The 25,946-nt window shown below is 38.2% G+C and overlaps 1 protein-coding gene across 4 annotated transcripts in view; it reads left to right on the top strand.

The window, feature by feature from the left end:
* TMEM245 (transmembrane protein 245) overlaps positions 1–25,946 on the top strand; it is a 97,734-nt gene that overhangs the window by 30,971 nt on the left and 40,817 nt on the right. For 3 of the 4 annotated variants that reach the window (XM_049627624.1, XM_049627632.1, XM_049627631.1), the window contains exons 6-10: positions 467–636; positions 3,820–3,843; positions 9,188–9,292; positions 15,197–15,279; positions 20,762–20,852. In XM_049627624.1, the coding sequence (XP_049483581.1) occupies positions 467–636; positions 3,820–3,843; positions 9,188–9,292; positions 15,197–15,279; positions 20,762–20,852 (473 nt within the window). The remainder of the gene's footprint in view (positions 1–466; positions 637–3,819; positions 3,844–9,187; positions 9,293–15,196; positions 15,280–20,761; positions 20,853–25,946) is intronic. The other variant, XM_049627628.1, reaches the window with a different exon arrangement.

Raw genomic sequence — 25,946 nt, 5'->3', positions numbered from 1 at the left:
CCAAGGAAAAGAATCACATTTGGCAAGAGCAGTGATAATAGCTAAGGAAATTAGGACATGTCAGGGGTTAGTATTCTTTACCCAAGAAGGGTGAGGGGCAAGGGGCCAAGATTGTAGTCCCCTAAATCTTCGTGATCAGTGTTTTATGTTTATACGGGCTATGAAAGAATCCATGGCTCCTTCAAGGATCCAGATTTCACCACGAAGGTGATGTATGGGCAGATGGGGCTTGTATGAAAAGTTATCGTCCCTAATTCTGTCTGTTTGGAATACCATGAACTTTTATCTCTCCCCCTTGCCTTTTTTCCCCCTTAATTGGTCTTTATTTAATATTAGCTTCACTGTTTTTTGAAAGGTCACGTGAAATTAAAGGACCTTCTCATGTTCTGACTTTGTATGTTCTTTGTATGAGAAAGGACCTTTCTCATGTTCTGATTTTGGCTTTGTATGCTTTTCTTCGTTATAGTCTGGATCCTCAAAAAGCTTGTCATTCACTTTGGAGTCGTGGACTTCCTGGCGAAACGCTGCCGCGTGTGGTGGCAGGTGGCTGAGCACTTCCTCAAGGAGCGGCAGGAGGCTCTCGCACCATGGCCGGTTATTGGGCTTGGAAAATTCTTGTTAAAAGTTGATAGCAAGGTATTGTATTTTAAGACCTTGGGCTGTTTTGATGGAGTTTATAATACACATACTCCATTTCCTGGTATTTGGTGTTCATACTGGGATTGTTGATAACACATTTAACATCTAAATCTGTGATGAGATTTAAAATTGAGAATTACGCCTTATGTAAGTATAGGATAGATTTAGTTTAAGTATTATGTAAGTAGTTTTCCCTCTTAAAAGTGGGAGAAAAGGATGTTCTTTTTTTTTTTTTTTTTTAAATTTTTTTTTTTTTTTGTTTTTTATTTATTTTTGGGACAGAGAGAGACAGAACATGAACGGGGGAGGGGCAGAGAGAGAGGGAGACACAGAATCGGAAACAGGCTCCAGGCTCCGAGCCATCAGCCCAGAGCCTGACGCGGGGCTCGAACTCACAGACCGCGAGATCGTGACCTGGCTGAAGTCGGACGCCCAACCGACTGCGCCACCCAAGCGCCCCAGAAAAGGATGTTCTAGAACATCTTGTTCAACTCCTTCATTTTATAAGGACCAAATTGAAATTTAGAGGGACTAAGTGACTTGCCTAAAATTATATTGCCAGGTAATGCCTCCTCAGTGCAGTGAGTATTTCTGGGGTAATTCCCACAGGTCAAATAATGTGCTAATAAGTCCTCAGGAAAATCTAGTGAATCACAGAAAACTGGGTGCAGCAGCCCTGTTTAGTGGAGAGACAGCAATCCATTAAAATTCGGAGGCAGTGGTTGAGAGCATGGACCCTGATTCCACACTGGTTTCAGATCCCGGTTATTCTACTCACTAGCTATGTGACCTTGAATGAGTTTCTTAACCTTTCTGTGGCTTGGTTTCCTTATTGATACAATAAATACAATAGAATGCACCTCATGGAATGGCTGTGAGGGTTAAGTGAGTTCCTAGATCAGCGCCCGGTATACAGTAAGCTTTGTGTAAGTGATAGCTGTGGTTGTAATTTTTGTGTGTGTGTGTGTGTGTGTGTGTGTGTGTGTGTGTGAGGGAGCAACGCATGTACAGGATACAGTGGTCATACTGATCAAGAAAGGACTCCCTGTTGGTGAGGTAGTGGGAGAAGGGAGGTTTTGCAGAAGAGGTGATGCCATAGCAGATTTTGAAGCGCAAGTAGGGGTTTATTAGGTTGACAGGGCAAGAAGAACAGGTGGATGGAGCAGTGCACAGGTCGAGATGGCCACAGCATGACTTCTTAGGGAACACCAAGGAAACAGTCATGGCTGGAATATGCGAAGAGGTGAGGCTGGAGAGTCAGGTGAGACAGAATTGAGGCCTTCGTGGGTGCTGTGCCATGTGAGTTGGACTTCCTCAGAGAGGCTCGGAAATCTTTGAGCGGGTCCATCCATAACTTCGGGTTGAGAAATACTGTTAGGTGAAACCAGCATAGATAAGGATGAGAATAGTAACTGGAGTTCATGTGATGTGGAAGGAAATAAATCTTTTAAACCCGTAGTAAAGTCTCCTGGGTCAACAGAGATGCAGGGGAATATGTTTCCTTACGTATTGTATTGCCTTTCTGTCTTCCAGAAAGTTTGCCAGTTCTAATTCCCACCAGCGTAACCTATGAGAATGCCCATTTCCCGAGCTCTTGCCGATACTAGATATTATAATGTAACAAAAAGTCCTTTTTATTTCAGAAAAAGAAGGATTTCAGTGTTTTAATTTGAAATTTTAAAAAATAAAAATGAGGTTGCTTATTGGCTATTAATATTTTACTTTTGTGATTTGCCTATTTGTTTCTTTTTTCAACTTTTTAAATAAGAAAGACTCAAAAGACTTCTCACAGATTTTAACATATTGATCACATCTTCCTGGTATCGGGGTGAAGCTTTGTCTTACTAGCACAGATACAGTCCTTCAAACTGTTTAAAGAGGATGACTCCTATTTCAGTTAATTTTTGAAAGCCTTAGCACTGTCAGAAGGGATAGACACTAAATCTTGTTTTCAGAACCCCAGGTACTTGTATTTGGAACCCTTTACTCAAGAAAACTCTACAATTGTGTCAACTGAAGTTCCAGGGGCATCAAAAGTACTTTCTATGGAGCAGCCTTGTGAAAACTTGTCATTTTTTATTCAAATTTGTATGTCAGTTTGTTGATCTTACAAAGGAAGGGAGACAGTAAAATGAATCAAACTAGGATTTGTGGTTTTGTATAATAAAACCTACCAAATGGCTATCAAAACTGAATATTTGTTTAATTATAACTGATACCATAATTATGTTTTATTTAGTATAATAATATACATGGGCTGCTGCTTTGGGGAATACATCTCTTTCATATTTCTGTTAAATTTTAATTGATTGTACAGTGTTTTTAAAAATATTCCTCTATAGGAGATTGTTTGAAGTGTATTTTTAAACATGCATCGAGTGTACTTTTAGTCAAAACTCTGCAAACAGCATTTACATTTACTCTGATGAAATTCTGCTTTTTAGCCTTTGTACTTTCTGGATCACTAATAATGCCGTAAATCTTATGTTTAGTGATTTTTAGATCCTGTGTTTACCAACTAGCATTAGTTATTACAGTGCTAAATATTGTGAGGTTTAGATGAGGTGACTGTTAGGTGAAAGAAAGGATGTTACACAAAGTAGAAAGATGTGTGCTTAAGCAATTGAGATGGAAGGAAATATACCCAATATTAACAGAATCTTAGATGGCCAGGTGTTCACTGTTCCAGATGAGCCCTGGAATGTTTTACTGTTTAAAAAAGATGAAATAATTAATACTATAAAGCTAGAAGTTCAGTGAACACATAGTATATGAACGTGAATTAATTTATACAGAGACTAAAAATCCTTTTGGTGCATGATATGTGAAAGAATCTTAATTATTCCTGTGATCTTTGGAATTTGGTGTGACTGTTTAAGCTGACAAGCATTCAGGTTATTTTATGTATTTTTAATGTTGAATTGCCAACAAAGCTTGTGTTTATTTCTGTCATTGTATATCTTAAAGGAATATTTTATTCACTTGATTTTAAAGCTTTGTTAATGCATTACAGTTATTTTTCTAGTGTTTTGTTTTCTTTTTTTTGTTTGTTTTTGGTCTGGGATTATTTCCTCCTCATATTCTCGGTGACTTTCTTTTCTTTTCATACTATTATTGCATTCTCTAATGATATTCCACTGTTCTTATCTTTTCTTTCTTACCTTACCCCCTGTCCTCAAGCTCTGGCACTGGCTAAATAAGAAGGTAAATGAACACATGGATGTTGGTTTTTACTACTGAATTCCCCCTTTATCTCTATTCTCATTCTGTTTCTGTCCATATGTCAAACTTAGTTTATGCTTCTAAAAGTTCAAATTAATAAGCTATGGAAGGTCGTGAAGCATTAATACTGCCACAGTACAGTTTGCTAAACATCCAAAGCTATTTATTTTAGGATACATGGATGCTGTCTCCTTGCCTTGGTGTGTGTAAGAAGTTGTCTTGTACTCCTTTTGTCCACTGTAAGTGATTGCCATTCCTTTTCGGCTCTGTAATGTGGCCCAGCCTGATAACTCTATTCTTCTTTGATGTGTGAGAATATTTGATTCACTTGGCTGGAAATTTTATATAGTGTCTTTTTTTTTTTTTTTTTTTTTTTTAAATATAACTAGCATTCCAGAATTTCATTTTTAACTTAAAAAAGATTCTGGTCATGGCCTGTGACATCTAATTTCATGTATTTCCCAAGGTATGAGATTGTATGTATGGTAAATGCTTCACATGATTTGCATGGAATAGGTTACATTTTTAATAACTTTGATAAAGGCTAATCTAGATAAATTAATGCTGTACCTCTGACATGTCCACATGTAGTAGTTCTAGACTTAAATTCATCAAATCTCTGGGACAGATAGCAAGAGATGACATTTATGCATATTGTGTTTAAACACAATAAGACCCTAAAATTTTAACTGGAAATATTAGAACAGGTCTTAAGAAAGATGTACTTGTTGGAAATAGATCAAGGTGACATTTTTGAGTATAGAGATTAGGATTTCCTTCTTTTTTTAATTTTTTTTTAATGTTTATTAGAGTGAGCAGGGGAGGGGGGAGGGAAGGAGGGGGAGAGAGAGAGAGAGAGAAAGAAAGAGAGAAAGAAAGGAAAAGGAAAGAAAGGAAAGAAAAGAAAGAAAGAAAGAAAGAATTCCAAGCAGAGGATCCCAAGCAGACTCTGCTTTCAGCACAGAGCCCGATGCGGGGCTTGAACTCACAAATCCTGAGATCATGACCTGATCCGAGATCAAGAGTTGGACGCTTAAGCGACTGAGCCGCTCAGGTGCCCCAGGATTTCATTCTTTCAGTTGTAGAAGAAAGGGGAGACTTGACAATGCCTAAACGTGTGTAATAAACAGTGTGTAAAATAAATAAATACACTTATAAACCACCCCCCAACATATATGCTGCTGTCTATACCTCCATTCCCTGCAAAACTAATATGATTAAATGAGTTAAATCCTTGGCAAATGATAGTGCTGCAAACGGAAGTCACATTTTCTCATTTTGAGCAAAGTAGGTGGTTTTAAACACTTCTCCAGCTTGTATATATTGAAATTAAATTGTCCTCAAGGGATGAGAGGAAGTAGAGTTAAAATCATTAGATTCAATTTGATTTAACCTTTGGTGACTACATGAATTAGATTACCTAATTTAGAAGTCTAACTCATAGCTAACTAGTGGTGACTTCAGTTATAAAAGGTTCCTAAGAGATCATGTGACGTTTTCCTTTTCTTTGATGATGTGGTGTAGCATAGATAAAACATTGGTGTTGAGCAGGAGTAAGTGCTTTAAGTTCTGAGGCTATATGTTTGAGGAAAGTACATACGTAAGTTGATGTCTGTTTTATTACAATACATCCACGGCCAGAAAATTTGAAGCACTGGGTATTTGGTATTTCAAGTTCAAGTTGGGTGAATTAGGAAACGAATTCAAGAGAAGTGAGGATGAGAGAGAACACATCTATGGTAGTTGAAACACAACCTATTTCCCAGGGCTTGTTTTATTTTGTAGTATTGATTATTTGCACTAAACCTCAACCAGAATTTGGTTAAAAAAACAAAGTGAAATAAAAGCCTACAGGCCCAGAATAATGAAATAGGAAAATTCAGCAGTGGAACGATACTTTCTTAATAGGCTTGCTACATAAATAAAGCTAGTTTGGAATTTTCAGAGTCTTGGAGTATAACCGTACATTTACTGACATCTCTAAATTAAAAAAAAAAAAAAAGCATTCCCTTTATTCACACTTGAAACACTCAGAATGTCATTTTAAGATGACTCCTCTTCCCTTTTAAGAAAATAAATTTAAAAACTAAAATAATTTCTCAGAATGTGGAAGACTGGGGAAATATCAGGGACTGAGTGATTTCATTGGGTAGGCAGTAATGACAGCTGGTGGCAGTGATAACAGGTGCTGTGGATTCCACTGCCCAAAGCTGAGCCCAGGACCAGTTCTGCCTCCTGGGCCAGTGCCTCTGACATTTCTTTAGGGATTCTCTCCTCCGTCCTCTTCTCCATACCATCTTTTGCCCATGTTTCTCTTTCTGTGTCTGAGTTGCTGTTTCCTTGAGAGTTTTGGTCCATTCACTCCAGGCGTTCTTTTCCTCCATCTGAGTTTTCTGTCCACTTTATTGTTTCCTTTTTATTGGTCCTTCATTCTATGCACCAACACCCCATAGCCACACATTTTTTTCCTCCCATTTGACTTTTTTTTAAATCTCCCTTTACTTTTTAATACTTTCTCTGTCTCTTTCCCACTCCTCTCTCCCTGTCTCTCTTTTTACCTCTCTCCCTTTTTATCCTGTTTTTTTTTTTAACCTTATTTTAACTGGCCATAATATGAATAGACACTTTCCCCCCACCCTGTCTTTTTTAGCTTAACGTATTGAGCATCTTATATGGTGTTATTTATTTTAAATTTTGAATGAAACATCTAACCCTCACTGTTATCTTTGCAATATAAATTTTCATTTAGATGACTCTTAGTGTGGATTTTTTCAAACCCTTAGGTAAATGGCTTGTGATAGGAAAATTCTACCCCGGTTTAAAAACATAAAGTTTGATTTTGTAATGCTGATATACATAATTTGTTTGTGAATATCTCATGTTTTATGTTAGAAATACCCAGATACAAATTTAGATATACTTTCTAAATAAAGCATCATTTACATTAAAACATATTTCAGAATAGACATTTTTAAAAAAAATTGGGACTCCGAAGTTATTTTCAGAAATTGTTATTTGTGAATACAAATCTGGTCTTAATTCTGAAATTATTTATGCTTGGCTCTTTAAATCTGTATTTGAGCTTTTACCATGTGCCATGCACTGCCAGGCTTGGGAACTACAGGGAGGAATCCTAGCACTAGCTCTTTCATCAGAAGCTGTCTCAAGAACTATGTGTAGAATTGGTTTCTGATTGTGAAACTTTTCAGTTTCATTGATTTTAGAATGTACATTCAAATATGACATCTGACCTTCCATATCTTAGAAATGTGTTACTACTTTTTTAATCTCTACATTGTCTTTGATGCTTTGGTAGCATGCACTGAAAATTAACTCTGCTGTTTGAAGCTGTAATGGTCAAGATAAAAGTTGAACTTTTTATCTTTGAGTTCACTGCAGCATTGACTTCTTAGTGACAGTATCCGTCATGGAAGATAAAGGGATGCAAGCTTATTGCATGGAATGGAAAACAGATGCTTTAGAAGTCATGTTTTGTTTTTAACTACCATTCTTTGCTCTTGAGTGTTTAACTCACTGGAGAGCATAATTCAGATTTAAATTAGAACTCACTTCCTCCTCAATGCTGTAGCTCTTGTAGGGGTTGAGGGCCCAGTGTGGTTTCAGCAGCCATCAATGTAAATGATTGGCCTTTTGAAATGTTAAATGCCAGCTTTGCATGGCAGGAATTCTAGATATCTATCAGAACTATTATATATTCTGAAAACAAAAATTTTGTTTTTGATATAGGGTTATTTGTGATTGTGAAAGATGAGAGAAGTTATATTCAAAATGGAATGTCAAGTAGCAGTTAGGGAGAGCATAATTTAATTATTGATTAAGGAATAACCATTACATTAATGATTAGTTTTTATTTATAGTCCATTTGTCCTAAAGCTTATGTTTTAAAAAGAATGGAAATGTCAAGCGGAATATCAGATTTAAAAAGTATTTGGTTATGAAGTCTCTCAAATACAAAAAGATGTAGAGAACATTGAGTCTGTCCTCCAGCCTGATAAAACATTACCTGTATAATTAAAGCCCATTTTGTGACCTCCCTGATTGTACATCCACCTCCTAACTCTCCCCTCCCAGCCACCCTCGTAATATTCTGAAGTTGATATTTATCATGACCTTAACATTAGATTTTTATTATTACTGTTTTTGTAACCCCAGTGGCATCAAAAGGAAAAATATTTTTTTTATTAATTTTTTTTAATGGTTTTATTTATTTTTGAGACAGAGACAGAGCATGAACAGGGAGGGGCAGAGAGAGAGGGAGACACAGAATCTGAAGCAGGCTCCAGGCTCTGAGCCATCAGCCCAGAGCGTGACGTGGGGCTCGAACTCACGGACCGCGAGATCGTGACCTGAGTGAAGTCGGACGCTTAACCGACTGAGCCACCCAGGTGCCCCAAAAGGAAAAATATTTTGAATATAATTTCCACTTTAATTTGCTTCTCTTTCATCTTGTGTCATTTAGGACATACCTGTTTTATAAGAGGCATATTTTTTCTAAAGCTATCTTTACTTGCTAATTGTTAGTAAAATTTCATGAGATTTGAGGTCAGCTAATATATTACCATTATTTCCTTTAGAATATTAAAAGAATTTTTTTTAAATGTTTATTTTTGAAAGAGAGCACGAGCAGGAGAGGGACAGAGAGAAAGGGAGACACAGAATCTGAAGCAGGCTCCAGGCTCTGAGCTGTCAGCACAGAGCCTGACGTGGGGCTTGAACCCACAAACCATGAGATCATGACCTGAGCCCAAGTCAGATGCTTAACTGAGCCACCCACGTGCCCCTAGAATGTATATTTTTCAAAGTTTATTTTGAGAGAGACAGAAAGTGTGTGAGTGAGGGAGGGGCAAAGAGAGGGAGAATCCCAAGCAGGCTCCGTGGGGGCTTGAACTGAAATTGTGAGATCTTGACCTGGGCCAAAATCAAAAGTTGGACGCTTAATGGATTGAACCACCTAGGTACCCCGAGATCTTTTTTTAAAATTTCATTTAGAATATTTACCAGATTCTAAATTACAATTTGAAATGTAAATATACCACTGTGTGAGAATTCAAACATAAATACAGGTTATGTTCAAATTGACTTCCATTTCTTAGATATGATGATAATAAATTCTTTATATAACAATGGTAATTAATGCCGTTAATTTTCTGAAGTTGCTTATGGCTTTCACTGCTTTAATCGTTATGCCATAGTTTGATTTGCAATGCTGAATATCCTATTTTGTCTTAATAATGTTTGAATACATATGCATTTTTATTAAGTTGTGCTTGAAAGATAAGTAATTCTCTTTTTCATTTCTGTACAGATGATCATCTGGTTGGAGAAGATGTTAGACAAAATAATTAGCATTTTCATCATATTTTTATTAGTGATAGGAACCCTTCTTTTAGCCCTACTCCTGACTGCAAAGGTAGAGTATAACAATTACTATTGCCATTAATAAACTCTTAATTGTCATAATTGTAGTATGCAGAAGAAGTTGGCAGAAGCCAGCATGGAAAATTTACTTTGCTTATAAATATATTTAACAGTTAAATTATTTAAGGTTTTTGCATTAGTAATTTTGTCATGAATTTGCCTAACTTTTATTTTTTTTATGTGCATTTAAATTTTGTTATCAAAATCCTCAGAAGTAAGTGCAGATGAAAAAATTGATACTGAAGAATAAGTGGCTTCTTCTTTCAAAAGGAGAACTATGATCTGGTTTCATGACTCCTAAATTCATTAGTTCTTTGTTTCCTAGATCAGAATTTCTTGATTAGTTCATTCCCTTCTTGTCTCATCAGTCTTTCTACTAATTTACCATGGAATCTTTTTTGTTTTCTTTTAATTTTTTTTTTTAACGTTTATTTATCTTTGAGAGAGAGAGACAGAGGCAGAGAGAGAGGGAGACACAGAATCTGAAGCAGGCTCCAGGCTCTGAGCTGTTAGCACAGAGCCCGACATGGAGCTTGAACTCACAAGCTGTGAGATCATGACCTGAGCTGAAGTTGGACGCTCAACTGACTGAGCCACCCAGGTGCCCCTACCATGTAATCTTTATTTCTTACTTTCTAGCTTACAATTCCTCTTTTTCTTCTTAGTTTGGACTAGTAGAACATCACAGACTGGGTGGCTTAAACAACAGACATTTATGTCTCACAGTTCTGGAGGCTGCGAGTCCCAGATCAGGGTGCCAGTATGGTCAAGTTCTTGGCAAAGGGCCTCTTTCTGGTTCTCTTGTGTCTCTTCTAACGGCACTAATCCCATCATGAGGGCTCCACCTTCACAACCTCATTACTTCCCAAAGGTCCTGTCTCTCTCTCTCTTTTTTTTTTTAAACGTTTATTATTGAGAGAGAGACACAGAGTGTGAGCAGGGGAGGGGTAGAGAGAAGGGGAGACCCAGAATCTGAAGTAGGCTCCAGGCTCTGAGCTGTCAGCACAGAGCCTGACGCAGGGCTTGAACTCACAAACTGTGAGATCATGACCTGAGCCGAAGTCGGTTGCTTAACCAACTGAGCCACCCAGGAGCCCCCCAAAGGCCCTATCTCTTAGCCATCATATTGGAGGTTAAGATTTGGACATAAGAATTTTGGGAGTCTACAGACATTCAGGGTTTAACACCCTTCTTTCATCTAAGAAAACCATTCTCCAAAGTGCGACTAAAATTTTCTCTATATTTGATACATCTTCCTGACTTTTAAAACAAATGTTTATTCTGTATCTTAATCTTTATCTGAAATCCACTGAACTTCTCATCCTAGGTTTTGATATGTTGTTTTTCTAGGAGTTGTGAAGTTTATGTGAAATCATGGACATGAAAAATTTTCATATAGGTGCGCCTGGGTGGCTCAGTGGGTTGAGGGTCTGACTTTGGCTCAGGTCATGATCTTATGCTTTGTGGGTTTGAGCACCCTGTCAGGCTCTGTGCTGACAGCTCAGAGCCTGGAGCCTGCTTCAGATTCTGTGTCTTCCTTTCTCTCTCCCCTTCCCCTGCTCACACTCTGTGTCTCTCTCTCTCTCTCTCTCTCTCTCTCTCTCTCTCTCTCTCAAAAATAAACACATTAAAAAAATAAAAATAAAAACATTTTTTTTTTCATATAGTGCTGTAGAGGTATGGTAGTAAACGTTATCAATGGATAATCTGATAAGCAGACTTTACTAAAGCATTGCATGGTTTCCTGCTGTGTCAGTTACCACTTGGAAGTCCTGTTCTCAGTCGTTCTCAGCCTCAGTATGTCCTCAGTCTTACCATTTGCTCCTAACAGCCTGCGCTCTCCATATTTCTGTTTCAGTTTCTGTGTAGTTCTTATCTGTTCTTTGGATATGAATCATGTATAGTCACTTATAGAGACTGTATAGACTTTTTAAAGACCTTTTTTGTTTTTATTTTGCCTGAACCTGCCATTATATATTCTTATCTCCTATTCTAGCTCCTAGAGAAATTTTACACCAGTATGATCTTCCGTTTTCCTTTTTCCTCTCTCCTGCTCTTCTTTCCCTTTTATATTTCTTTGCATGGGGTCTTCTTGCCTGCTTATCTCAATTATGTTCATTTTTTTTAAAGTCCTTTTTCTTTGTTCAACCCATGCTTCAGTGAGCTTTTACTTTCCTGAACTTTGATAACATTTATTACCGAACCACTTCTTTGTGGTCTAGGACTCATGCAAACTGAGTTTTTGAAGGAAACTTACTGGTTATCTAGTCTTTTCTCCCAGCCAATAAAGGGATTATTCTCTAAAACACCATGAGGATATCCACTTTAATGTCTAATAGACATTTCAAATGTAGTATGTCAAAAACCGAATTTCAGATCTTCCCTTGCTTATCTGTTCTCTTCCTCATAGTCTATTTCAGTGTAAATGACTACTCCATCCCACTTGCTTAGGTGAAAAGCCCCAGAGTCATCCTTGACTACTTCCCTTTTGTATCCACATCCAATTAGTCAGAAAATCCTTTTTGGCTTCATCTTGGGGTAGTAGCGGGGCAGCAATGTCAGGTAGTTCCTTTCCATCGAAAGCAAGAATAAAACAGTATAAAATTATTAAAAACACCATACCAGGGCATTGGAAAACCATTATGCAACAGTTTGAGGAGTATTTGCTCATGAAAAACTGTTACTGCATCTATTAAAACAGATAGTTTGTGGTTTTCTTGCTTGGAGATATTCTTATCCCGCCTAGCCTGGACAGCAGAAGCCTGTAGCTTTTCCCATGGAGGTGGTAGACTTGACTTGGGGCTGACAACAGAGTAGCTGTAAGTTAAAGGGGGGAGATTCCGGAAGCAAGAGAGCCATGAAGAACTTAATAATAAGAGCATTAATAAACCATGCATCCTAGACTGGTATATGGGAGACCCCATGGAGTCCTGTGAACATTGAAAGCCTGGAGAGATTTGCAGATTGATTATGCCTTTGGTTGCATTTCTCAATTCTCATACATCTCAGGCTGCAGGGGATGAAGATTCCTATCATGAAATATCTGGGCATGATTTCTGCCAAAATCGTTTGCTAACTGCTAAGCTGTGCAGGTTCAGGGGAAGGCTTTAGGCTTTAAAAAAATAATAAGATGAAAACACTGTGCAGAAACATCAATGATAGGGAAGGCAGATTTTGTGGTTTTACTGTAAATAAGTTAATTCCTTACTGAAAGAAACAACAGCTCTCAGAAAAAGAAAACAAAATCCAGAGTTTCTACAATGCATTTTTTTAAATGTCTAATTTCTAACCCAAAATTATTAGACACAAAAAGAAAAAAAAAATATTAACCGGGGGAGAAAAAAAAAAAAAAAAAAAACAGTCAAAGAAGTGGATATTTAAGTGGCTCAGATGTTGGATTTAGTAAACATTTTAAAGCAGATATTATAAATAGATCTGCATATATATATATGTATGTATCTATATATAAATATATCAAAAGAAGTAAAGTATGTTAATAATATGTAAACAAATGCAGATGCTCAACAGAGAAATGGAGACTATAAAACAGAACCAAATAGAAATCCTAGAGCTGAAGAGAGCAATAACTAGCGAAAAATTTACTAGATAGGCTTAACAGCAGATTTGGGATCCAGAAAAAAAACAATGAGTGAATTTGGAAAAAGATGAATAGAAGGTATCCAATCTGGCACAATATTTGTCAAATAGTGGATGAGGGGAGACTCAAAGATTTGTAGGACAATATCACAGATTCTAACAGATACGTAATTGACATCCCAGAAAGTGAAAGGAGAAAGAGTGCAAAAAATATTTGAAGAAATTATGGCCTACGTTAAAAAAATTAAAAAAGAAATTATGGTCAAATTTTCAAGTTTGATGAAAAACATTAAAATAGCCAAGAAGCTGAACAAACCCTGAGTGGAATAAATGCATATAAAACAAATACATACAAAACAAACCATACCTAGACAGATCATAGTCACCGAAAGCCAAAGAGAAAAAAATCTTTAATGAAGCAAGAGAAAAATTATGTATCACACACAGGAGAACAACAAAACAATGACTTCCTATAATAAACCATGCATACCACAAGACATTGGAATGATATATTCAGTTTTGGGGAAAAAAAACAACTGGTCAGTCAGGAATTTTATAATCAATGAAACTATTCTTTAAAAGTACAGGCAAAATAAAAATATTTCTAGATAACCAAAACCGAGAATTTGTTAATAGCACACCTGCACTTTAAAGAACGCTGAAGGAATTCCTTCAGACTGAAGAGAAATGACTCTAGAAATAACTTATGTCCAAAGGGAGGAATGAAGAGCATTTGGTAGATATGTGCATATATATAAAAATTATATCCCCCACCCTTTTTCAGTTTGTTCAAATAACAGGACTATTTAAAAGTTTTAACACTGTATTGTAGAGTTTATAATACACATAGATGGACTATGTATGTATAACCATAGCACAAAGAAGAAGACTGGGAAACAACCATAGTGGTATGGAGTTCTTATAAATATTTTATTGGAAGTAAATCAGCATTAACTTGAGGTGATCTATGATGAATTAAAGATGTGGTAAGCTTAAGCTTAAGACAAATAAGCTTAAGGTAAATAGCAACCACTAACAAATTTTAGAGGAACTGAAATGGTATACTAAGAAATGTTGCTTAACACAAAAGAAGGCAGTAAAAGAATACCAGTAGGGATGAAACAGAAGACAAATCGCACAATGGCAGACTGAATCCAATCATATCAATGCGTATATTAAATATGAAGCAATTAAATGGCAGAGATTTTAGACTGGATATATAATAGCAAGCTCCAGCTAACTGGTATCTGTAAATGATACCCTTTAAGTTCAGAGCCCTAAAAAGTTTGATAGTAAAAGATGAAAAAAGTTACACCCACCACTCACACTGTAAACGTAAGGTTTGTAGGGTGATTATATTAATGTAAGAGCAGATAGTTTAAACAAACATTACTGAAGGTAAGTAAGAAATAAGGACTTGTCATAACGATAGAAGAGGTAACACTGCAGTAGGATTTACCAGTTTTAAAACGTGTGTATTCCTAAAGGTAGAGCTAAATAGAAGGTGAAGCAAAATAGTCAGAATTAAAGGAGAAATAGACAAACCAGTGATTATGGTTAGGGATTCAGTAATACTCTTCTTGTGGTAACTGAGAGAATAAGTGGATAGAAAATTAGTTAAGAATCGAAAAGGCTTGAAAAACACCGTTAGTCAATGTGAAGTGAAAACAGCAGAATGATGTTCTTGTCGAGTGAGCACGGAATACTCACCAGGGCAAACTGCCTGGTATGCCCAATTTGAAAATAGTAAAATATAGAGCATATTCTCTAAGGCTGGCTTGTTCCATTTTGTCTGTCTCATTTTTTGGTTATTGAGCAAGGTAACTTCTGAGATACAGTTTCAGCTGGCTTCCCTCCCCGCCCCCCTCAAAAACCTTGCTAAGTTCTTTATTTGCTTGTTTGTATGTCTCACACTGTTTCATAATTCTATAAGCACTGTTCATGCAGTGTTGATATTGCTTATATGTACTATACACACACGTGTGTGAAATTAATATATTTATGTATTTGTCTTGTGTATATGTATAAATATTTGTATGTACCTATTCACATGTTGTTTTTCCTAAGTTGTTGAGCTTCTTGAAGGTAGGGAGCTTTTATGTACTTTTTGTTTCCCATAGTGAGTGTCATAGGACATTATGTATAACAGCTGTTCAGTACAGGTTTCTAAATTAATTGAAACTAAGATGTGTAATTATTTAACTCTAAAAGCATTGTTCCAATAATAGTGTGGAAAAATAAATGTTAAACTGGGCTTATTTTTTATTGAGATTGTTTTTCTCTCCTATCCGTAATACAGGTGCATCAAGAGAGTGTGCACATGATTGAAGTCACAAGCAATTTGATTAATGAGACTCTAGCAAATCACCCTGAGTGGGCAAAGTAAGAGTATTATTTTGGCAAAATAGAAATGAATGGCCTACGTTCAGTATCTGCACAAAACGATCTTATCTTCATTGATGTATCTATGTTGGAAGAGAAAAGATGGAGTTTGCCAAAGCTTTGATGAATGTTGTTGTTTTTGCATCAGAACAGCATGTATTGGGGGATGGTGGGAGAGGGAAGTGTGTACGATTTTGGGAACAGTTTATGGTAAATGACTTTGTATTGAGATTTATAGTTTACAACATGTATATGATTTGCAAAGGCCTTTCACCTACACTTGTATGTAGGTGTTCATCACAGTGACTGAGGAGGTTGAAGAGGCTATCCCCATTTCACAGATGAGGAAGCAGAATCAAAGGTTACAGAATTGGAGATAATCCCCCAGTGGCAGGGTCAGTAGTGTTTTCACATTGTGTCATTTTGGAGGCAGGGTAGGCAGTCTGGCTCAGGGCCAGATCTAGCCACCTGTTTTATTGGAACACACCCATACCCATTCATTTACATGTTGTCTGTGGTTGTTTGGGGGAGGGGGGGTGCAAGAACAGGTAGAATTGAGTAGTCGTGATACAGATTTTATGTCCCGAAAAGCCTGAAATATTTTTACAGATAACATTTGCCAACCCCTGTCTTAGATAGGGTCTCTTTTTTACTTGTTTAATTTGGCTTCTGTGACAAGGGTTTTATGTCATCCTGTTGAATTTGATTGACAAACTGTATGGCCTTTTTTTTTTTTTTTTTTTTTTAATACCTTCAAAGTAGTCACTAATGTAAGTAGGAAGTACTCTGCCAGTTTTGGGATTGCAAATTGAGATTTCACTTGCTTTTCTACTTTGAATTGACTTTATTCCTTTATGTAAAACCTGCAAAGGACGTTTCTTGAACTTGGTTTAGAATCATATTTGAATATCCTTAAAAAGGACATCTTTCAAAATGTATTTCACACTCAAAGTGCTTGTCCTTAATATTCCTGGTTAGTTACCAATTGTAGTATATCCGTAGAAAGGAATAGCATTTCACTTAGCATTCAGTGACAATAAACTGTACATGCAGCAGCATGGATAGATCTCAGAATAAGTATGCTGAGTGAAAGAAGTCAGGCAGAAAATAAAAAAAACAAAAAACCCCAAAAAACCAACAACTGATACAGTATGATTCCATTTATGCTAAGTTCTAGGAAATGCAAACTAATCCATAGTGACAGAAAGATCAGTGGTGTCTGTGGATAGGGGTGGGCCCCAGGAAGGGAGTACGTAGATGCACAAGGAAACTTTTGAAGGTGATAGATAATGTTTATTATCTTGATTAAGGACAGAAGAAGAGAAGTGGCATAATCAGATTTCATTCTAGAACAGTCTTTCCCTCTATACTATGAGAAAAGATGCATAGCATACAAGATTTGAGCCGTTTAGAATTAGATGAGAGTTGATGAAGTCCTTAATTGTGAACATTTGTAGTGGAAATGAATAGGGTTAGTAAGATCTTAAGGAGGTTGGTTGGTGGTCAACTGGATATAGTTGGAAGAAATCTAGCATGAGTTTTGTTTCTAGCTTTGAAAGTTGGTTGATGATGGTAGATTCACCTAGATAGGAAATAGAGGAGCTGATACGGTGGGAAAAAGAATTTGCTTCCTTTTTTTATCTTTTGTGTTTGAGGTGCCTATGGTAGGCAGAGGCATCTGGAAGACCATTGGCTGTGTTGGTGTTTAGTTCAGGAGAGTGATCTGGAGTGAAATTAAAAATCAGGCAGCGTTAATATCTCAAGGGCTCCTCTTTTTCGGCGGTCATTCTCCTGTAATGGAAATAAGCCCAGAGCCCCTCTATACTGGTTTTCAATGGCAGTAGGACTGTCGCTGCTACTGTATTGAAGGCACACACAATCTGGGGAGCCCCAGATCAGAGCAGTTTAGAAAGTTGGTTGTTTTTATTTTTAAATTTTGTAATAATTCTAGATTCACCAGGCATGGCAAAGAAAGCCATAGGGAGGTCCATGGACTCTTCAGCCCACCTCCTCTAATGTTGACATCTTGCGTGACTATGATACAATAACGAAACTAGGAAATGGACATTTTCCTAGTTTTACATGCATTTGTGTATATGTGTGTTTACAATTTTATCATATGTGTAGCTTCCTATAAGCTATCAAGACCATCAAGAACAGAACTGTTCTATAACCACAGGCTTCCTCATGCCACCCCTTTATAGCCACACCTACCCTCTACCTTCTCGTTTAACATATCCCTAACGCTTGGCAACCAATAATCTGTTCTCTGTATCTATAATATTGTTGTTTCATTATTGATACATAGATCAAATCATAGTGTATGTAACCTTGTGAGATTGAAAGATTGGTAGTGAACAAAGTTCACTATTCATAATTCTGTTGAAGTTCATTGAAAACATTGTAGGTATCATTAGCGTGTTCCCTTTTATTGCTGTGTAATATTCCAAGCAGGAAGATGGAAGGAATTAAAAGCTGTTTAGGCTTTGATCATCTGTGGGAAGTCTGATTCTTTTGCGACAGATTAATGGAGGTAAACATGAATGAATACTAATGGTTCTTGCAATCTCAGTACTCAGTGGATTCCTGTCCTGAAGATGGCAGTTGACTTTGTGGAAAATTCACGTAGATATATCTAGTGGGGGAGATACAGTTAAGAACTGGTTAGGTATGCTGTCTTCCAATGTGATGCACGTTTTATATACCCTACGTAGGTACCTCGACTTCCCATGAGTATGTTTTGTGAGCTGGTGGATAAATGACATAGGCAGGGTAGGGTCATCTTCACAGAGCTTCATAGAAAATGAAATTGGAGCACATCTTTATTCTTGTCTTGAACAATTTTGTTCACTTGGAGCCCATTTCTTGTTTTCTATTAACTAGTCTCAAGCCTGTTGATTCTCATGACCCTCCTCAGGAGATGGCATTAAAATGGTACTGAATGTGATTTAGCCTTCCCTTACTTGGGAGGAATCCCCCAGGCTAAGCTAAGTTGTTTTTAATGGGGCTGTTCTTTTGGTAAGTCACATTGTGATAGAGATTAACCTCTCCCCAGGAAGATGAGGGTAGGCCAGTCCAATTTCTAGGAACGTGGTTTCTCCTGACTGATCCCTCTTGACTTATAGTGTAGTAGAATTAGTGATTGGTTCTGGTTGATAATAAGACCAAAGCACATCCCAGTTTGTCTCAGCCAGAGTTGCTCAGGTGTTTCTGGCCCTGTGTCTCCTACAGGGCGCTCATTGTGAGGAGGTCTGGATGGAGCCAAGACCTTTGACTTAGCCTCACATCAGCTCTCCTCTCATCTGGAGCTCTTAGGACACCTGTGTGATGACGTTGGCAAAGTGTTTTCACAGTAGCCAGCAAGAGTTTATCAGGCCTTATAGATGCTTGTTAGTTATTAAGGATCTATTCAAATACTTCTGTCAATCTTCCTACTTTAACACTACAGGTTATGGGGCACCTGGGTGGCTCAGTCGGTTAAGCATCCGACTTGGGCTCGGGTCATGATCTCGCAGTTTGTGAGTTCGAGCCCTGTGTTGAGCTCTGTGCTGACAGCTTAGAGCCTGGAGCCTGCTTGGGATTCTGTGTCTCCCTCTTTCTCTGACCCTCCCCCACTCACACTCTGTTTCTGTCTGCCTCTCTCTCAAGAATAAACAAACATTAAAAAAACAAAACACTACAGGTTATAATTTTCCCCATGAAATGTACTACCAGTTAATTGAAAACATTCAGCTCCCTTCAGAGCACTGATGAACCTGTAAATACTAGGATAATTTAAAAGGTACTTAATTTCTCCCAAATCCCATCTGTGTTTAAAGATCCCAGTTTCCTGTTCACATACTTAGATTATTATATTTGTAATCATCTCTTTTTGTCCTACCTGCTGAGAAATACAATTATAGCAAGTTTTGTCCTACTTGCTGAGAAATAGTTGAGAATTTGCCTAAAGTTTCACAAATATTTTATTTGGAGTGTAGGAAGAACTGGTTAATATTAAAGGTTGAAACCATTACTAATTTGATGTTCCACTTTTTTTTTTTAATTTTCTTTTAACATTTATATGTTTTTGAGAGACCGAGCACAAGTGGGGAAGGGGCAGAAAGAGAAGGAGACACAGAATCTGAAGCTCGCTCCAGGCTTTGAGGTGTCAGCACAGAGCCCGATGTGGGGCCCGAACCCAGAAACTGTGAGATCACGACCTGAACGGAGTCAGATGCTTAACTGACCGAGCCACCCAGGCGCCCTGACATTCCACTTTCTAATGTATCCAGAATGCCTTTTTCTCTCATTAAAAATCATTGCTGTCCTAGGCATCATTACTTTGTGGCTGTATTGGCAGTTGTTCTTCTGTTTATGACCATCTTTCTCTCTCTCTCTCTCACACACACACACACACACACACACACACACACGCAAGTTACCACTTCTGGTTTACTATATAAATTACTACAAGTATATAAAACTGCTGTGAGTTGTGAACATTGCAGATTTGACTTGACTCACTATTTGACTCTTTCCCATAAGCCAGCTTTGTGATGTGTGTCATATTTAGGCCTCAGGAAAGTACTTAGTTACTGCTTGCCTTGGCCTTTGGGCATCACTCATGTATAGTTGAGATCAGGACTATTATGTTTGTGAATGTCAACATCGCTAGTAAACAATCTCTTGAGGTACAATTTAAAGAATATATGAAGACATTTCTTGTTGAGGAAACATTGAGTATATGTAACATATTCTTGATTAAGGCAGATGATGCAGCCTGGGTAGTTAACAGGAAAGTGAGGAGTCTGTCCCTCAAAGCACAAGGAGTAAAGCTTGTAGATGGAGCTCCTTGTATAGCTGAAACGCTGCTCAGGAGGTCCTCATATCTTAAAAAGATCTCCAGTGAGTACGAAATTGAAAATAATGATTCGCCCTCTTAATTTTCTTGTTTTCTTTCTGAGTTTTTCACATTCTTAGACCAGTGGTTCTCAAACTTCAGCATGTATGAGAACCATTTTTAGGGCTTGTTAAGGTACAGATTGCTGGGCCCCTGCCCAGTTTCTTTTTCAGTAGATCTGGAATTGAGCCCAAGAATTTGCATATCTAGCAGGTTTCCAAGCAGTTCTGATGCTGCTGGTCCATGGACCACACATTGAGAACCTCTGCCCAGGTACTGACTATCCCAGTGTCCCAGAACCACTTCTGCTGGTGCTGAATAAGGCAGATAACATGTATGGACAGAGCAGAATGAAAGGGAGTTTGTGGGGGAGAGTGGGTCTAATGGCTAAGGAAAGCTTGAAGGGAATCTTAAATGGTAGAAATAAGCATTAGGGTCGGAAGTCAAGTCTTCCTACATATGATTCATTTGTAGCCATGTGTGATAACTGATCAATAATTTGTCAGTTAATGATTGTTTAAATACATTGAATTCCAAGAGTTATTGGTGCAGTACACTAAAAATGTGCTAGTTTTTAATTTTTTCTTTTTTCTTTTAAATTAGTTGGCTTCCTGAAGCTCAAGTAGTCCAAAAAGCCCTCAATTCTGCGGCTAACAACGTTTATCAGTATGGAAGAGAGTGGATAACCCACAAGGTAAGGGAAGAGCCTCTCTTTGTGGCTTTCTCTTTGTAGGTTCTTCATTGGTAGGACTTACTGCTTTAATAAAGTATAAATGGAGATTCTGTTTAGAACAGTTTGTTTTTGAAATAGGCTTAAATCTACTAGACAACAAGAAATGTACAATGAAATTAAACTTTCTGGATGATTGTATTTAATAGTGCTAATGGGGCGCCTGGGTGGCTCAGTCAGTTAAGTGTCCGACTTCAGCTCAGGTCATGATCTCACAGTCTGTGAGTTCGAGCCCTGTGTCAGGCTCTGTGCTGACAGCTTGGAGCCTGGAGCCTGCTTCAGATTCTGTGTCTCCCTCTCTCTCTGCCCCTTCCCTGCTCATGCTGTGTCTCTCTCTGTCTCAAAAAAAAAAAAAATAAAAACATTAAAAAAAAAAAAAATAGTGCTAGTAGCCTGAACAGAGAGATTTGTCCTTTGCTTCTTGTTCAAGGTAGATATTCATTCTGTCCTGATGCACAAATAATGGTCATTAAGATTGGTCAAATAAGGCTTTGTGGAGAAGAAAACGTTGTTAGCAAATATTAAATATTATCTGCTGGTGACTGTGGTTGGCATTTCTAGTTTTTTTCTTTTCATCTTTCCAAGAAATTTGCAGTAGTCTGAATTATTTTACCCAGTTTACAGAGGAGGAAACAGGCTTAGCAAGTCTAAGTAAATTCCCAGTGTCACGTTGTGAACTGCAGACTTAGTTTCAAACTGAAGACTAATTCTAAATCCCTTGTTGTTTCTACTATAGCATGCTAGAAGTTCATGCCCAAAACTGGGTTAGGTGCTTTAACATGGCACTTGAGAGAAACGCTGAAGGAATGATATATCTTAGATGAATAAAGAGAAGGAAGAGTATATTTTAGGGAGTGTTTTTGTGAGCCAAGATGTGGAGACAGGAGTCTGCTTGAGGAGATTAGTCTATCTGAAGCTTTGCAGAAGGAAATGAAGGATAGAGGAAAAGGCACAGTTATTGCAGGTAAGGGTTAGACTCCATGGGACAAATTTGGGATATCCTTTTATTCTCTACCCCCCAATAGTGCCTATGAGAAGGACGGTAATTTGGAGTTTTAATAGATTGAAGTAATTAGGATCATCTAGGGATTAACAAGGTTTGTTGCAGTTAGATGTGTGCCCAGAAAAAAAGTATTGGTATGTGATTCCTTGTTCAAAATTCAAGAGCGAAGTCTCAAAAAAAAATTATCTTGGAAATTACACTGTCTACCTGTGTATAGTAATCTAACCTAAGGATGGAATTATTGTTGAGTAAAAAGTTAAGAGAAAGATCTGTGTTACTGATTTTCTTGAGCCCATACCAGGTAACCAAATCAAATGCCACATGGAAGTCTTTAAAAAATATTTGGTGAATAAGTAAAAGATAAGTCTATTGGTATAGATCTCATAACTATCATAGAAGAAGATCCAGCCATTGCAGAAGCCTCTTAGACCTCTAGAAATATATTGGCTGACTTACTCTGCTGAAAGCATAGTATTTAATTTTTTGGCTTATATATTTGTTTTGGCATATAATTTGTATTCTGAAAATCTACCTACTTGGGGAAAGCTGGAGAATGTTCCTTAGAAATTACTTAGAGAAAAGATAAGTTTGAAACCTTTTGTTCGAGACTCTAAAAGGAAAGACAGCGGAAGAGAGAAGAGTATTGCTAACAAAGATGGTAACATACTCATGGTCCTGATTTAGAAGACATGAGGGTAATATCTAAAACCAGCCATTGAATGTGTATTGACTGACGAATGGACAAATAAAATGTGGTGTATCTATATACGATTACCTGCCATAAAAAGGAAGGAAGCACTGATACATTCTACAATATAGATGAACCTTGAAAACATTATGCCAGTTGAAAGCAGTCATAAAAGAACACATACGTATGATTCCATTTGTATGAAACATCCAGAAGAGGCCTTCATATCTATAGAGACAGTAGAGTAGTGGTTTCCATGGGTAGGGAAGATTGGGGGAAATGGTGGAGTGACTGCTAAGAAGTATGGCGTTTCCTTTTGGGGTAAGGAAAATGTTTCAAAATTGCTTGTGGTGATGGTTGTGTAAGTTTGAATATACTACAAGAAATATTGAATTACTACACTTAGGTGGGTGAATTGTAAGGTGTGTGAATTATCTCAATAAGGTTGTTTAAAAAAAAGAACCATTGAAATTATAGGGGTAGCTTTTCTTTTTTTTTAATTTTTTATTTCATTTTATGAATTTTTTTTTCAACATATGAAATTTATTGTCAAATTGGTTTCCATACAACACCCAGTGCTCATCCCAAAAGGTGCCCTCCTCAATACCCATCACCCACCCTCCCCTCCCTCCCACCCCCCATCAACCCTCAGTTTGTTCCCAGTTTTTAAGAGTCTCTTATGCTTTGGCTCTCTCCCACTCTAACCTCTTTTTTTTTTTTTTCCTTTTTTTTTTTTCCCCCTTCCCCTCTAGGGGTAGCTTTTCTAATAAGCTCAGATCTTATCCAGCTAAGAATCATGTAAGAATTGGGTCTCAGGAGCAAAAGTGTGGAAGGGTCTGAAGCTAGGGAAAAAGGTCATGCTCAGAAAGGGAAGAAAGTTTTTTTGGGGTGTGTTTAGGTATGAGCAGAGAAGGTTCCTGTCTTCCTTCCCCCCGTCTATGTTGTCAGCCTTATTTCCTGTATCCTGTATGCATTATATGGGTTTTACCAAGGCCTGCTGGTTTGCTGTTTTCTCAAATCCAGCTTACTTTCTTCATTCAGCATCCTTGTTTGAGCTAACCTTCCTGCCTCATAAGTTTTTTCCAAAATTTGTACCTGGAGGCAGCAGGAGAATAAGTCATGAATGGGTTTTCTCTGTCCCTTCTCGACTATGACTAGAATGAAGAAAGCGACAGCCAGTCCACAAATGTGCCAGGCACTGTCCTAAGTGCTGGGGGAAAGCAGGAGACCAGAAAGAGTTACCACCCTCCTGGAGCTCACTCTGGTGAGCGGGGGTAGACATGAAACATGTCAACAGGTAACCGTTTCAGATGGAAAAGTGCTGTGATCAGGTAACATGGTAGAGAATGACCTGGGGTGATACTTTAGCTGGAATGCCACAGAATGTCTCTGAGAAGGTGATCTTTTCACTAACACTGGAGATCTGGGAAAAGAAAGTTTCAAGTTGCGGGCATAGAAAATTCACAGGCTCTGATATTGGAGCAAGATTGGTTTAAGGAAAGAAAGAAGGCCAACGTGGCTGGAACAGGGGATGTGGTAACAGGACTAGCCATAGGTCATAACAAGAAGTTGGGATTTTATTTTTGTTATAAAGGTAAATATAGATTTAAAACAGAAAGGGATGTGACCTGATTTAGGATATTCAAAGCTCATTTTGGCTCCTTGATGGAGAGATAGGCAGGAATGGAGAAGGCAGGGCCCTGGCTAAAAGAATATTATTCCAACAGCCTAGAGGAGATTTTGAGAACTTTTGACTAGGATGGTTGAAGTGGGAATTGAGAGAAATGGTCACATTTAACTTGTATTTCTGAGGTGGTTATGACAGGAATTACTCATGGATTGGGTATGGAATGAAAGGGAAAGAAGTTTTTGGTTCGCCTAACTGGAAGGGTAGCTGTGCCTTTTACTGAGATGAACAGATCTTGGAGGTTGTGGGGGGTCAGGCGGGTTACAGACAGATCGAGCTCTAATTCTGTCTGGGGCGTGCGAAGTTTGAGATCCCGGTCAGATTTCTAAGTCGAGATATCAGAAAAGGCATTTGGACATACGTAGCTGGGGCTCAGGGGAGAAATCTGGGCTGTAGGTGGAAGTTTGAATGTTGTCAGACTCACTCTACCTGTTACTCTGCCCATCGGTGGAGGTGAACTGTATTAGTATGATAAGGCTGCCATGACACAGTATCACAGACTGGGTGCTCAGACAACAGAAATTTATTTTCTTACAGTTCTGCAGGCTGGGAGTTCAAGATCAAGGTGTTGGTGGGATTGGTTTCTTATGGGGCCTCCCTCCTTGGCTTGTAGATGCCTGTGTCTTCTTCACATGGTCTTCTGTCTGTGTGTGTCTGTCTCCTAATCTCCTCTTTTTGTAAGGACACTGATCAGGGGTGCCTGGGTGGCTCAGTCAGTTAGGTGACTGACTTCAGCTCAGGTCATGATCTCATGGTTTGTGAGTTCAAGTCCTGCGTCGGGCTCTGTGCTGACAGCTCAGAGCCTGGAGCCTGTTTCAGATTCTGTGTCTCCCTCTCTCTCTGCCCCTCCTCTACTCTGTCTGTCTCTCTGTCTCAAAAATAAATCAACATTAAAAAAAAATTTTTTTTTTTAATTTATAAGGACACTGATCCTGTTGGATTAGGGCCCACCCTAATGACATCATTTTAATTTGATTACCTCTTTAAAGACCTTATTTCCAAATACAGTCACATTCTAAGGTATAGGGTGGGGGGGGGGAGGTTAGGATTTAGGAGGGACACAATGTATCCCATGACATGGCCTAAGGAGAAAGTACATATAGAAGAGGACCAAAGATAGGTTCTTAGAGCAGCTTTTGAAGGTCACAGAAGCAAGCCAGCAGAGAAGGTGGAGGAGGAGTAGTCTGTGAGGTGGGAGGGAACAGCCTGTGTTTATCTTAGAGGCTGAGAGAAGATGTTTCCAGAAAGACTTGGTCAGCCTGTGGCAAATGGCTGTTAAGATTCCAAGCAAAGTGAGAACAGACAACTGCCCACTGACTTACCATCCCCATTTTATAGGTGAGGTTATTCACCTTAAGTTACCCAGCATTCAAATGGCATTCTGATGGCTCTTAGTGCTTCACTGTCTTTCGTCTGCAAAGAGCATCTCAGACACCACCAATAATAGCTGTGCTTTGGTGATTGTAGAGTTGTTTACTGTTGAGCTGTGCTGAAGTGGATGCCAGTTTGAGATAGTGCTTTATTGTGGTGAATGCCGCTATGCGGACAGCCTAGACTGGGGGCTCTTCTGGTTAAAAGGGGGGGGGGGGGTGGTGTCTCAGAAACTGAGAGTAGAGGGACAGAAGGAACTGGTACTAGGCAGTCTGTGAGTATCTGGCAGTCATGATACCCAAAAGACAA

Source organism: Panthera uncia, chromosome D4 (assembly GCF_023721935.1).
Source record: "Panthera uncia isolate 11264 chromosome D4, Puncia_PCG_1.0, whole genome shotgun sequence".
In the NCBI taxonomy this organism is placed as follows: domain Eukaryota; kingdom Metazoa; phylum Chordata; class Mammalia; order Carnivora; family Felidae; genus Panthera; species Panthera uncia.
The sequence above is the reverse complement of the archived record's forward strand: the minus strand, read 5'-3'. Positions and strand labels throughout refer to the sequence as shown.